The 12,427-nt window shown below is 44.1% G+C and overlaps 1 protein-coding gene across 1 annotated transcript; it reads right to left on the reverse strand.

Moving 5' to 3' along the window:
• Nucleotides 1-263: 263 nt before the first annotated feature.
• Nucleotides 264-12,364, reverse strand: MTFR1L (mitochondrial fission regulator 1 like). The gene is made up of 7 exons (XM_035562217.2): nt 12,255-12,364; nt 11,927-12,053; nt 10,303-10,407; nt 9,496-9,605; nt 8,196-8,407; nt 5,092-5,404; nt 264-1,027 (listed from the first exon to the last, which is right to left on the reverse strand). Exons 2-7 carry the CDS (start codon nt 11,939-11,941, stop codon nt 922-924), a joined length of 861 nt encoding a protein of 286 aa, XP_035418110.1. The 5' UTR covers nt 11,942-12,053; nt 12,255-12,364; the 3' UTR covers nt 264-921.
• Between the last annotated feature and the right edge of the window lie 63 nt (nt 12,365-12,427).

Below are 12,427 nucleotides of genomic sequence, written 5' to 3' on the forward strand. Positions count from 1 at the left end.
AGGACAACTACTCTCTTTTTAAGGCTTCAGTTTACATAAAGGAAAAATCATACTTTAAATAGAGCGATAAGGAACACCGCAGAGAACGTGTAGCTGAAGGAAACGTTTTCAGTCACTGAGAACTATACCCGTAGCCAATGTCAAGAACTTTCTTCCCTTTTCTCTGATGCCAGTTCTTCTGGTGGGTGCTCCATTCTTAGCATTGGTGGTTCAATAAGTATACCTTTTGAGTGCCAAATAAAATACATTGTCTGAATACAAACTGTTAATGAAACATTAAGTTTACTGGCAATAAATTAAGGCTGTTTTGTCATGCAACTGTGCGAATAATATGTGAGTTAAGAAATACCAAGGACATCCTGAAATCAGCCAACAGCCCTTACACATGACTGGTTTTATCATTGACTTCAATTTCATCCTACCATCAGGTTAGACAACGTTACTGCAAAGACACCTTTTACATCCGTGATTCCACAGCCTCATAAACGCTGAAGATCTGGAAGCATTAATTAGCTTATTTGCAGTAGCCCTGTACCGTACTCAGAACAGAAAGAACTGGATGTGTGACACACATTTATACTGGAAATGGTAACTAGTTATATTGCAACAAAAAGGTTTACGTTAACATGACTTAATTTGAGTAAGCAGAAAGAATATAATCTAGTAGCACTCACTGCACTCTTTAGAAGATCCTTAGCAAAAATCAGCATCAAAATACAGAGGGGAACAAACTTCCATCTTTAAAAAAAAAAAATTTAATATAACAAAACGTCAAATCTGAAGGGTCTTTCCTAAGTGTTCAGTGCAGAAAATTTGTAATAAATAAAAGTGGCAAAAGGTTCAATCCTTAGGAAGGCAGCTACTGTGGAAAAAAATCTAGGAGCTTAACACTTTTGCTTACAGAGTTTCGTAACAGTAACATCATTTCCCTTTCGTGGTTAGATCTTCATCTTTTAGGGCAAACTTTCTTCTCAAAACTTCAGCTATAAGCACGGCAGGGTCTTCCTCCTTCACTGAAGTTCGGTTTCTACATGGAAGACAAACATGCAGTGTATCAGTAAACAGAAGCGCCCAAGCTGATCGTTGGCACCTCTGGTGAGATTCTTTAAGCATTTTTCTGCAGCCTTTATCATCACCTTTTGTTACAAATAGAGGAGGTGCTAGAACAACAAAAAGTATACAGATGACAGCCTGCCCTGGGAGATCACAGAAGCCATCCTGCCCCAAAACAGAGAACGGCCGATCTGAAGGAATGTAACTTGTATGTGTCCAGAGCTAATTAGACTGTAGTGGATGAAACAAAGATTGTACAGGTATAGGAACCCAGGGAAAGTTTTGAGTGGGGTCCCTCCTTGGAGGCACCCAGCTCGAGCTGATATACGGGTACCACTAAATTCTTGCTACATTAAATAAGAGTTGACTGAGTGAATTCCAGATGCCTGGGTAGACCCATTCTGCTGGGAAAACAATGGGATCCCCTAGCAGTTTTGGCACACTAGATGGGACCCTAGGTCACATCACCATCCTGAGCTGCTTGGACTTGGCTATCCAGAGCCTGCATAAAAGGGAGTTTTTCCTTTTAGGACCTCCAGGCTGAGTGGCAACAACATGTGAGAGATAATATCCAGAGACAGGTTGGGTTCAAGTCCCCCATCATGCCATGGTGGGTTTGAGTACCTCCCTTGCTGGAGCAGCCGGAAACTTAGAGAGTCAAAGGAATCGTGTCTGTGCGTATCTGTGCATATTGGAGTCTAAATGGGGCACCCATCAGCTCACTGGAACTGCCCTCCACAAAGGCGCTATGAAGTCCTACTGGATAAAGTCATGGATGGTGCAAGTCAAACTCTGTGACTGGTGAGGTGAGTGCACTTCCTTTAGCAGAGAGGCTAGAGTCATTGCTCCCACTCTCCAAGAAGAGAAAGAAAGAACTGCAGGAAGACTTACACAGGCTGATCAGCTTAAGATGCAAGCAATGATTTGAGTCCTCGGAAACTATGGGGAATGTCCCAGAATCAGAGAAAGGGACCCCTTTAGCAAAAGTGTTAGAAAAATGGAGAAAATATTAAAATTATATTAAAATACAAAATTGGGACTGTAAGACTATCAAAGAAGCAGGCTATGACCTTATGTACAGAAGAGTGGCCCTTCTGCACTCGGGATGGAGGCTCACAATTGCAGTGATCACTGAATGGGACCTTCGATCGTCAGAAATTAACCTTCCTTCGGTATCACATGGAAGATCAGCATTGGTATGTATGGGAAGAGCAGGCAAGAAAATGTCCCACCCAAAGGGAGGCTGAAGACCCTGTGACAAGGTAAAGAGGAAAGGATATTAGGATTGGGATCAGTTTTAACACCTTTGAAGGGCTCCACCTTGCTCATTCCCGCAGCCAGTAGGAATGTGTCCCGTGGTACCCCACGGTTTACTGAACCGTGTGGCAATGGAGGGGGTGGACGAGGAGGTGGAGGGCAATAGATTCCTTCTGGGATACAGGTATGGGCTGGTCAACCACGGAATCATAGGGACTAAGCACTCCGGGGAAGCCAGATGCCTATTTTATGAAAGGATACTGAAAGGTGTGCCCAGCTGTTCTCTAAAACTTGCACTGGTTATAGCCCAAATCTGCAGGACACCCAAGTCCTCTTGAGAGAGCTGTTTAGGTCTGATGAGAAAGATAAAATTCTGGCTAAAGATGCGGAAATCGCACAAGTAGGAGGAAATAGGAATCCTTGGGCCCGAATGACCCTAATGGGGACTATAATATTTTGAGGGATAGGGAAGCACGTCAAACAGCCTTGAGAAATTTAGTCGAGACCATGCGAGCGTGTGGAGAAGTAAGGGTGAATTGGGCCAAGGTACAGAAGTGCAGACAAAGGATAGATGAACATCCAAGTGATTTCTGGAGGCAATTATGGCAAGCTTTGCTCAAACATGGGGGGAGATGACCCCCCAGAATTCTAACACTGTCCAAGCCATAAGTATTTTTGTAGATCAGGATGCCCACGACATTCGTAAATATTTCAATGAATATGCCAGGTTGTCAAGGGGAGAAATTACAGAAGATTCTAAGTGTAGCAATATTGGTTTACGACGAGCAGAAGGAAAAAAAAACAAAGGTGATAATGATGAAAGAATGAAAGAGAACTAAAGAACAAGAGGCTAATTTACAGGCAGTGGCACTAATGAGGAATTTGCAGGCTAGAAGAAGAAATGGAGAAGTCCAAGAAAGGGGAAAGTTAGCCCATGGATTAGGTCAAGAAAGGGGGACTGGATACAGGGACAGGAAGAATAAGGGAGAGGAGAGAATGCTACTACTGCAGGAATATGGGACATTTGCAGCAGGGGTGCCCACTGTACCGAAGGGCCCCCCATAGACACACACACAGCAATTGAGCAGACAACTACAAAAGCAGCTGGGTGGAGAAAAAACTCAATGACTAGAGCCAGAATGTGATAAAGACAAACTAACCTCAGAGATTGGAATCTACACTCTGTGGAGAACAGAAATAAACTATATGGGACACACAGATGGCATAGCGGATGGGCAAGAAACAGAATTTCTAGTCGACACTGGAGCTACCCTGTCCTTAAATTTCATCCCCTGAAATGCTGAGACAAGGGAAACTATTTTGACTCATGGAGTGACAGGGGAAAAGAAGAGGTTGAGTAAACCTTTGTTATTAACTCCAGGAAATAAGAGCATTTGGGGAAGATTTGCTCTAGCAGAAGAATCTCCAGCTTGCCTGCTAGGGCAAGACTTGTTGCAGTCACTAGATGTAGAATTAAGATTATCACTGGAAGGGTTGGACCTGATAATTATGGGGGACCTTTGGTAAACTGTTGAGAGGGGTCCAGCTATAACGTTTGCTAATTTCTTCAGCCCTGTGTGATGAATCCCATCTGGCCTTGTGGACTCATGAATGTTGAACTGATGCAGTTGTTCCCTTACAATTTCAATGACCACAGATGGAAAGTCACTGCTCTCCCAGTCATGGTCCTTCAACTCTGAGGTCCAGGCAGCCCAAGATCTGTCATTACTGTTAAATACCGAGGAAAAAAAAGCATTAAATGCCTCTGCCTTTTCCTCCTCTTTACTTTTTTAGGTATCCACTCCAAGTATCAGTCTAATGTTTTCCTTTGACCTCTTGCTGTTGACATACCTGAAAAAGCCTTCCTTTTTGTCTGACACCACAGTGGCACCACAGACAAATCTCTCTCATTTGTCTATGTAATGTTTTCTATGCTGAGAATTACATTTCTTTTAAACTGAATTAGGCATAGAAGGTGTGAATAACAATCATGCAACGTGTTTTTGGCCAGGAATCTTACTGACACGGCATAATGCGTGGAGAAAGCTTTGGTAATGAAGAATTTGAAAACTAAATTTCATTACTGTGATTTCACATATAAGATGAAGATAGTACAGCTAATGTATTAAAGAAGCTACATTTTCAGCTGGGCAGAATCCTGCCTCAGCCATGCAGCAGTCAGCATATCAGCATCTTGAGGTGTGTTCTCATGATCAGTGTATAAACTCATCATGGGGCAAATGAAAACATACTCTGCCCATGCTCAGAGCTGGGCCCGATGCAAACCAGAGCAAGTCAGGAACATGAGACACTCCACATGTTTAATTCCTGTACAAAAACCTGCAGTTTCCCAACCACAGACAACTTTGGCCTTCAAACAGCGTAAGCACCAGCACCTGGAACCACTGCAAGCAGAGAACAGGAGTGCAGCCCTTGCTCTGAAAGCTGCTTGTACATATAGTTCTGGCTTTCAACTGGGCAAAGCACTCTTTTTTCAGTTGAACAGGTTGAAATAGCCAAACATCGTGCTAATCGGTTTAAGTTCCCCTCTACTGCTTTCTATCCAAGCAGATACGCCATCAAAAAGGAAAAAAACAAAAAACATAAATATTAGCAAGTTCTAGTACAAATAGACATTCCTCTCCCCCACATATCATGAATATACAGCAGCACTAACAAGAAGATAAATGCTATGTCCAATGTCTACAGTGATATGACAGACAAAAAAAAGATGACAAACTTTGAAAGAGAACATAAAATCAGAGTAAAAGAAGCACTTACAAGTCTTTGCTCTGCTTCATCCTATGAATGTCTTTAAGAATGCCCATCATGTCTGCAAAACTGCTGGCCTTGGAAAGAGACACAGAATCTTCCTCATCAGGATCCTTTGGTTCCGCTTTACAACACTCGGAGGTTGCAGAACAAAGCATGGAGACTGATGGAAGCTCGGGAGTTTCCAGTTCTGCTTCCTCCTCTGTGATATCACTAATGACAAAGGAAGTTGTAGATTGGAAAGAGGGTCCAAAACAAGGTAAAGGAGAAGAAGCATTTGAGCTTCCTGGAGATAATACATCTGGTGTGAATGAAGGAGAAGCTGAAAGAGAAAATATAGGTGGATAGATAAACGAATGCCAACTTATATATCCTTTTTTTTTTCTCCAAAACAACAGAATATAATTCTAGAGGCATTATCAGATATCCTCCCCTATATTGTTTAAAAAACGAACAAAAAAAACACATCATGGTCTCTGTGTTACCCTCCATGGTTACTCTGCTTCTTAAAACACCATGTGGCAACACAAGACCTTCTCCAGTACTTTTTATGCCACCAACTCACCCTATGTATCTCTATTCCTATTGTGCTCATCACTGTATCACCCCTGCAGTTCAAATACTGCACCCAGTCCCTGAAGAAGTCAGATAATGTTTACTTTTTCCATTTTTACAGACAAGTAATGGACGAACAGAGATTTAGCTGCTGCTCAGGATCACAGGTGGAGCCTGTGTCAGAATGTAGATCGAAATTGCCTTAATTATTCTCTTCGTGCTCTTCACCGCTATGAAAACAGCTTTCGTTTACTTTCATGCTCCCTCCTCCCCATACCATTATGACTGGTGTGAATGCAGAGCTGGTTCAAAAGCTCTGGCACTTTACACTAGATGTTCAGAGCAATTTGCTGTGACTACAGGCAGTTTTGACCTTACTTGCTTTCCATCACCACCTGTAAAATGAGAATACCATTCACCTGCTTCAAAGAAAAGATGAGACTAATTTGCTCGTGTTGTTAAATGCCATCAAGATAAAAACATCTCTATAAATTCCAAGTGTTATGAAATGAAAACGAGTTAGATATTTATTACATAAAACAGAGGAGGGGGGGAGTAAACGCGAAATGTGCTTAGCCTCAACAGTACACTTGCAGATGGTTATTAATTGCCCATTAGGGGATTTCTCTGACAGTATAAAAAAAAGCAGATTGCACAATACTTATTTTCTGACATCAATCTTTCTAAAATTAGCCTGCTAAATAGTTCAGATTATTGAGCTACAGCTAGGCCCTAAACCGTACCTCCCCATTACTGACTTAGAAGATACTAAGTCAGTAAGAACTATTCTCACAATATAGGGGGAATAAAACAACAGAATTTGCCCTGTTCTTTATTCCAATTGCTTTGTCCCTGTGATCTTGCATAAAGGGGGGAAGAGGAAATACGCAGCTTCTCTGAAGCAGACATCTGCAATGCCCTGTTTTACAATTATTCCCTGCAGAGTTGAGGGCAATGTAGCTCCCTTGCCTCCAGTGGCTTCATTTAACCATGCTGCTCTAAGAGTGGAAGCATGTGGCGTACAGGATCCAGTGTATTATTACAGAACTGAAGGTGACAGGAAACATAAGCACAGGAAGACCAGTATACTCTGCATGTATTACCTCACAATAGTATTTTCCCACGGCAGTGAAAGGATCCTCAGAAGAAATACCTAATTTCATCTAAATACAATTTCACATGCTAAAACACTATCTATTCTCAGGTGGTGATCTATACATTCATAGTAACATTATCAAATAGATTCATAGAATCCACTGACAATCACATAGAACTGAAAAAGTTTCTCATATAGAAACCACCACTCCAACTAAATCAAACATAACTCTGTTCCACATTCAAATGCTTTTATATCTCGTGGATAATTGGACTAAATATAAGCAGTCAATAAAGTTGCAAGTGCCTTAGGGCTACAGTAATCAGATAGCCACACTGTATTTCACAGATCATGAGATTTGGTCCCATGCGCACACTCTGTATGCATTGTGGCTCTGAGTAGCAATTTGGGAATTTAAAAAAATATTTGCTTTCATATATAGGGTAAAGAAAGCTTCTTCAGCTACTATTACCAACCACAAACAGGAATTAAGCCTCATGACATCATTTCAAGTATCACACAATCCTGTTTTGTTTTGTTTTCTGAAGTAACAGGAAAATTATAGATCCTTCTTTTGCTCTGGAAAGCAGCCATAACACATCTGTCATCTTGGTCACTGGCCAAAGAACTCTGCATACATGGAATGCAGCCCTTAAGAAAACTGCTGTCAATAAGATTTAAATCACTGTAAGTTTGCAGAACTGTTCATTTTTCAATGTTTTTTGAGTTCTGAGATCAACAACTCTGTCTTCTGACTACTCCATAAATAAAAATACCAAAGCATTTTTGGCTTCACTAGCTTCTACAATCTAAAATAGCCACTGTAGCAGTGACCCTTGTAAAACTACCAGGATTTGGATTCTACCAAGCATCTTCATATTTCAAGAGCTGAGTATACAGGGAAGGCCATGAAAGGAAGAGAAGGATGAACTGTTTCTTCATAGTTTTGTTTTGTGGCTAAAACATGAATTTTAGCTGCATACAAATTTACTAAAGTAAATAAATAAATCAGTTCAGCCAGACTCTTCCCCAAGTACTTTATTTGTTACGTATATGACACTACCATGTTTATAAAAGAAACAAGCACTGTCGTCTCACTCCTACCCAAATCAAGACGTAGCCCTCACACTCATGGCCAACTTGGAGCAGGAACGGCAAGAATACACCACATATTTTCATGAAACAAGGCATTTGAAATGAGACAGCCTCCAGATCAAATGAAGCAAATGCAGTCACAAAGCAACACCTGGTATTTCTTAAAGACAAGCAGGACTCTTGCAACAAAACAAACACCTAGACAAAGAACCAGCACTGAGTTGGCACCAAAGATGGCATCCTGCCAACAAGAGTGACAGTTCTGCTAAAATAAAAACAAGCAAGTCTGTTCTGTATGGAGGAAGTAACATGGTTCTCTAACTCAGCCCTTCTTGTTCAAAAACAACAAAACTCATTGCGTTCCTACCTGACCCTGCAGCAACGATTTTAGCTATCTGACTTCGAAGGTGACTCAGCTCATCCTGGAGCTCTGTTGTTCGGCTCAGTGCTGGTAAACCAGGTTTTTTCAAGGCGAGCAGCTTCTCTCCCTGCTTCCTCAGGTTGGGGACTGAAGCATTTCGCTGTATAACAGTGAAGGGACTCGGCTTCCATTTGTGCTTCAGAGGGCGCGTGTCGCTTCTACAGGACAAAAAAATGTTGGTCACTGACAAAGTCCAGTGAAAATGTTTGTCATTTCTCTGCCTCCACCTCAGGACAGCAAAACACTTCAACACAATGAATTAAGCCTCTGCACCACTATGTTCTACACACACTTGTTTAGGTGGGCTGCACCACTGTATGTGCTGCTTCTCCACATTACAAGGAACACAAAGTCAAAGAAATCGTGGCCAAGTGACAGAAGAATTGGTGAAAGGATGCAGGGACAGAAGTCAGGGTGTGCTCACAGAGTTACAAGTCACTTCCCACCTGCTAACTGTCTCCATACTGAGGAGCACGCTGGATGCACATGGGCAAGTGTCACTTACCCATTAACTTCTGCCTTTGATTTCAAAAGAATCTTTCAGAAGATATCTATTATTACCGTCCTGCTTAGAGCACAAAAGTTCAATTGACCAGAACCAAACTCCTGGGGCAGAATGTTTCAGTCCCAGGATAACTGGGACTAATTTTTGGTGGTGCCCAGTGCCAGGACAAGAGGCAACAGCTACAAACTGGAACACAAGAGGTTCCGTCTAACCACCAGGAAGCACTTCTTTACTGTATAGGTGACAGAGCATTGGAATAAGCTGCCCAGAGAGGTTGTGGAGTCTCCCTCCTTGCAGATCTTCAAAAGCCAAATGGACATGGTCCTGCGCAACTTGCTCTGGGCATCCCTTCTTGAGGAGGGGGGTTGGACTAGACGACTTACAGAGGCCCATTCCAAACTCAACCATTCTGCGATTCTGTGAACTCAACTCTTCAACTTTCTAGGCTGAAAATAACACAAGTCAGTGGGTTACTCTGCCCAGATCTTTCAGTGAGTAAAACATGGCATGGCTCAGCTCTTAGTACTCTTAGCACTTCCTGTGAATTCCTCCCAGGGTCCTTTGTCCAAATTATTTTTCCTGTCTCTTGGGAAAAACACCTTTTAACAGGCATTGCATCAGATCTTAAGAGGACTGTAGGTTGCGAGCATTTGATCGATTACTGGACTATGCTAGGCAAAATAAACCGGCTCATAAAAAAAAAAAAAAAAAAGGATCAGCAGACACAAAGAGGAAACCAACCTGACCCTAGCATATGTCTCTTCATCATCTGCTGCTATCCACCCAATGTCTGCCAAGGTTGGGACTGGAGGGACATCATTTAAATAGAGCTCTGAAACATCTGGTAGAACCTAAAAAGAAGAAAATTACAGTAAGTTAACAGTGGCCCTGTTTCCTGAAGCCGCCCCAGATTTGCTATACTGGCCATTAGAGACTTGCTCCTCTTCACCAGGCCAGCAGTTGCATCTGCCAGATGCGTGGCAGAAACACCATTTAGCTTACAGAAATGTAGTGCTTCAGTGTGTTGGCTTATGTGTGTGTTCCTGGGGGCGCTGGTGTTACTGTGCTCTTTGGGACTGAATAGGAAGGCAGCAAATGGATACCTAATACAGCTTAACACACTGCCAAGGCCACGTGCAACACTTTGCCATTACAAATCCCAGCACTGGCCTTGAGCTTAAACAGTGATGCAAGCATTTCCATATAAACCTTGTTTTACCTGCAGCTGCCGGAGGTCACAAAACAAAGCAGTGTTTCAGCAACATGTTTCTGTCTCTTCTAGTTATCATCTCTCTAACTCTGTGCATAGACAGTATTTTAGGAGGTATTTTCCTCATTGTTTGCCAATGATCAGTTACAAGCACAGGATTTACAAAAAAGAAATAGTAAATTCTTAAAAATTAAATACACTGCTACATAAAGGTTTTGTAAGTACTAGTCTACAGACGCATTTGATTCACAGTACTGCAGCTCACGACAGTGCCTCGTCTTGCTCAAGAATGGCAGCTTCCTACACGCAATCACCAAATTCCTTATGAGTCTACTTACCTCGAAGGTTGCTCTGGGACAGGGTTTTAAAGGAAGGTTTGACCCAATCCTCCTGACAACGCTGCGTGTTGAGCCATGGGGTTTGTTCTGCCAAATGGGGATTGTCTACAAGAAGCCATGTTATATTATTAACATTTCAAGTCACCCGTCCTTTTTAAAATCTATTAAACTGGAAATCATCACATGCAATCTGATCTCTCATTTTTTATTTGTTGAGAGATACTTTTAATTTGGAACCCACAAATAGTTTAGGTCCTAATTTCATAACACTGTGTTTTAGCCTAACATAAATGACAGCCAGCCAGTTACTAGGGAGTATTTTAAGCACGGGTGTACTATTTTCAGGACTGAAAACTAAAAGCACTCGGTAACAGACACTGAGTTACAAATTAAACTATGCGGAAAGGAGGAAAACATTATCACGTGAATAACCCAGAAGAAAAATTAAATCAGAAGAAAAGTCTAATTTAAAGGAACACCTTCACTTTCATGATCCTTGAAAGTAACCCGCACTGATAAAACCATGAACTTTTCCTGGACAGTGGCAAAGCATTAAGTCTATTCAATGCCTATTGTCCTGGTTTCAGTTAGGATAGAGTTAATTTTCCTCCTAGTAGCTTGTATGGTGCTGTGTTTGGGATTTAGGATGAGAATAATGTTGATACCACACTGATGTTTTAATTGTTGCAGAGCAGTGCTTACACTAAGCCAAGGACTTTTCAGCTTCTCGCTCTGTCCTGCCAGCGGCAAGGCTGGGGATGCAGCAGGAGCTGGGAGGGGACAGACCCAGGACAGCTGACCCAAACTGGCCAAAGGGGTACTCCATACCATCTGACGTCATGCTAAACAATATATAGATGGGGCTGGCCCAGGTGGGGGGGCCGGCTACTCGGGTATAGGCTGGGCATCGGTCAGCGGGTGGTGAGCAATTGCGTTGCGCATCACTTGTTTGTACACACTATTATTAGTAGTACTATTATTACTATTATTTTCCTTTCTTTTCTGTCCTAATAAACTGTCTTTATCTCAACCCACAGGCTTTCATTTTTTTTCTGATTCTCTCCCCCATCCCTGAGAGGGAGGGGGAAGGGTGAGCGAACGGCTGCATGGTGCTGAGCTGCCGGCCAGGTTAAACCACACCACCTATCTACACTGGGTGGTGATCAGAACAGTCTTGGCAAGCATCTTCAGAAACAGATAATATTTTAGCAATCTCTGGTTACTAATGAAACAGATTCAAGAGCAAAGCTCTGCCCCTTTGACTGTTCTCCCCTCTGCCATTCTTACAGCTTTGCCACTGGCCTTCTGACAAGACACAGCACGAGACCGGGCAGCAAATACTACAGTGACAGACTGGAATCCAAAGAGCTTATTTTGCTCAGTCCACCAAGAAGTCCATTAAAGAACTTACTGCTAGAGTTCGTTACGCACACAAAGCCTGAATGTCGGTCTCAACGCAATAGTCACATAGTTACATTTAACGCTCCTTAACACGTATTTTAAATTCAGTGTCGGAAGGGGAAGCGCGCTGACCACGGCGTCGGCCTCGGGGAGGCCGCGTGGGAAAGCAGGCCCGGCGGCGCCTGTCGGGCTGAGGAGCGTGGTCTGGGGGCAGCCTGCTTACGGAATCAGCTGCCATCTCGGGCACCGGCAACTCGCCCCCGGGGCGGGCTCACGGCAGGGTGCTGCGGGTCCCGCGGACGCGAACCGGCTTCATCGTACGCCGCTGCGGGCCGCGCCGGGTCTTCTCCCTGGAAGACAGGCGCGACTTGGCTGCGGACCGGGCCGCCCGCAGAACCGATCCGCGAGAGGCGGGGCCGGGCCGGGCCGAGCCAAGCGAGTCGCCGGCGCCCCGCCGAGCTCGGCCGGCGCGGCCCGGCCCTGCCCCCGCTGCCCGAGGAAGCCGCCGGACTCGCGGCGCGCCCCGCTCCCCCCGCCCCCCCCGGCCGTACCTGAGAGGCGGCGGCGCCGCGCGGCCCCGCTGCCGGCCCCTCCGCCGCCGCGGCCCGGAAGCAGAGCTCGCCCCGCGCCCTTCCGCCGCGGGCCCCCCGCATGCGCCGCGGCCGGGCCCCCGCCCCTCCCCGCCCGCCGCCCCGGAGGAGGCAAGGACTGAGGGAGGCGGAGG

Source organism: Cygnus atratus, chromosome 23 (genome assembly GCF_013377495.2).
Source record: "Cygnus atratus isolate AKBS03 ecotype Queensland, Australia chromosome 23, CAtr_DNAZoo_HiC_assembly, whole genome shotgun sequence".
NCBI classification, from domain to species: Eukaryota; Metazoa; Chordata; class Aves; order Anseriformes; family Anatidae; genus Cygnus; species Cygnus atratus.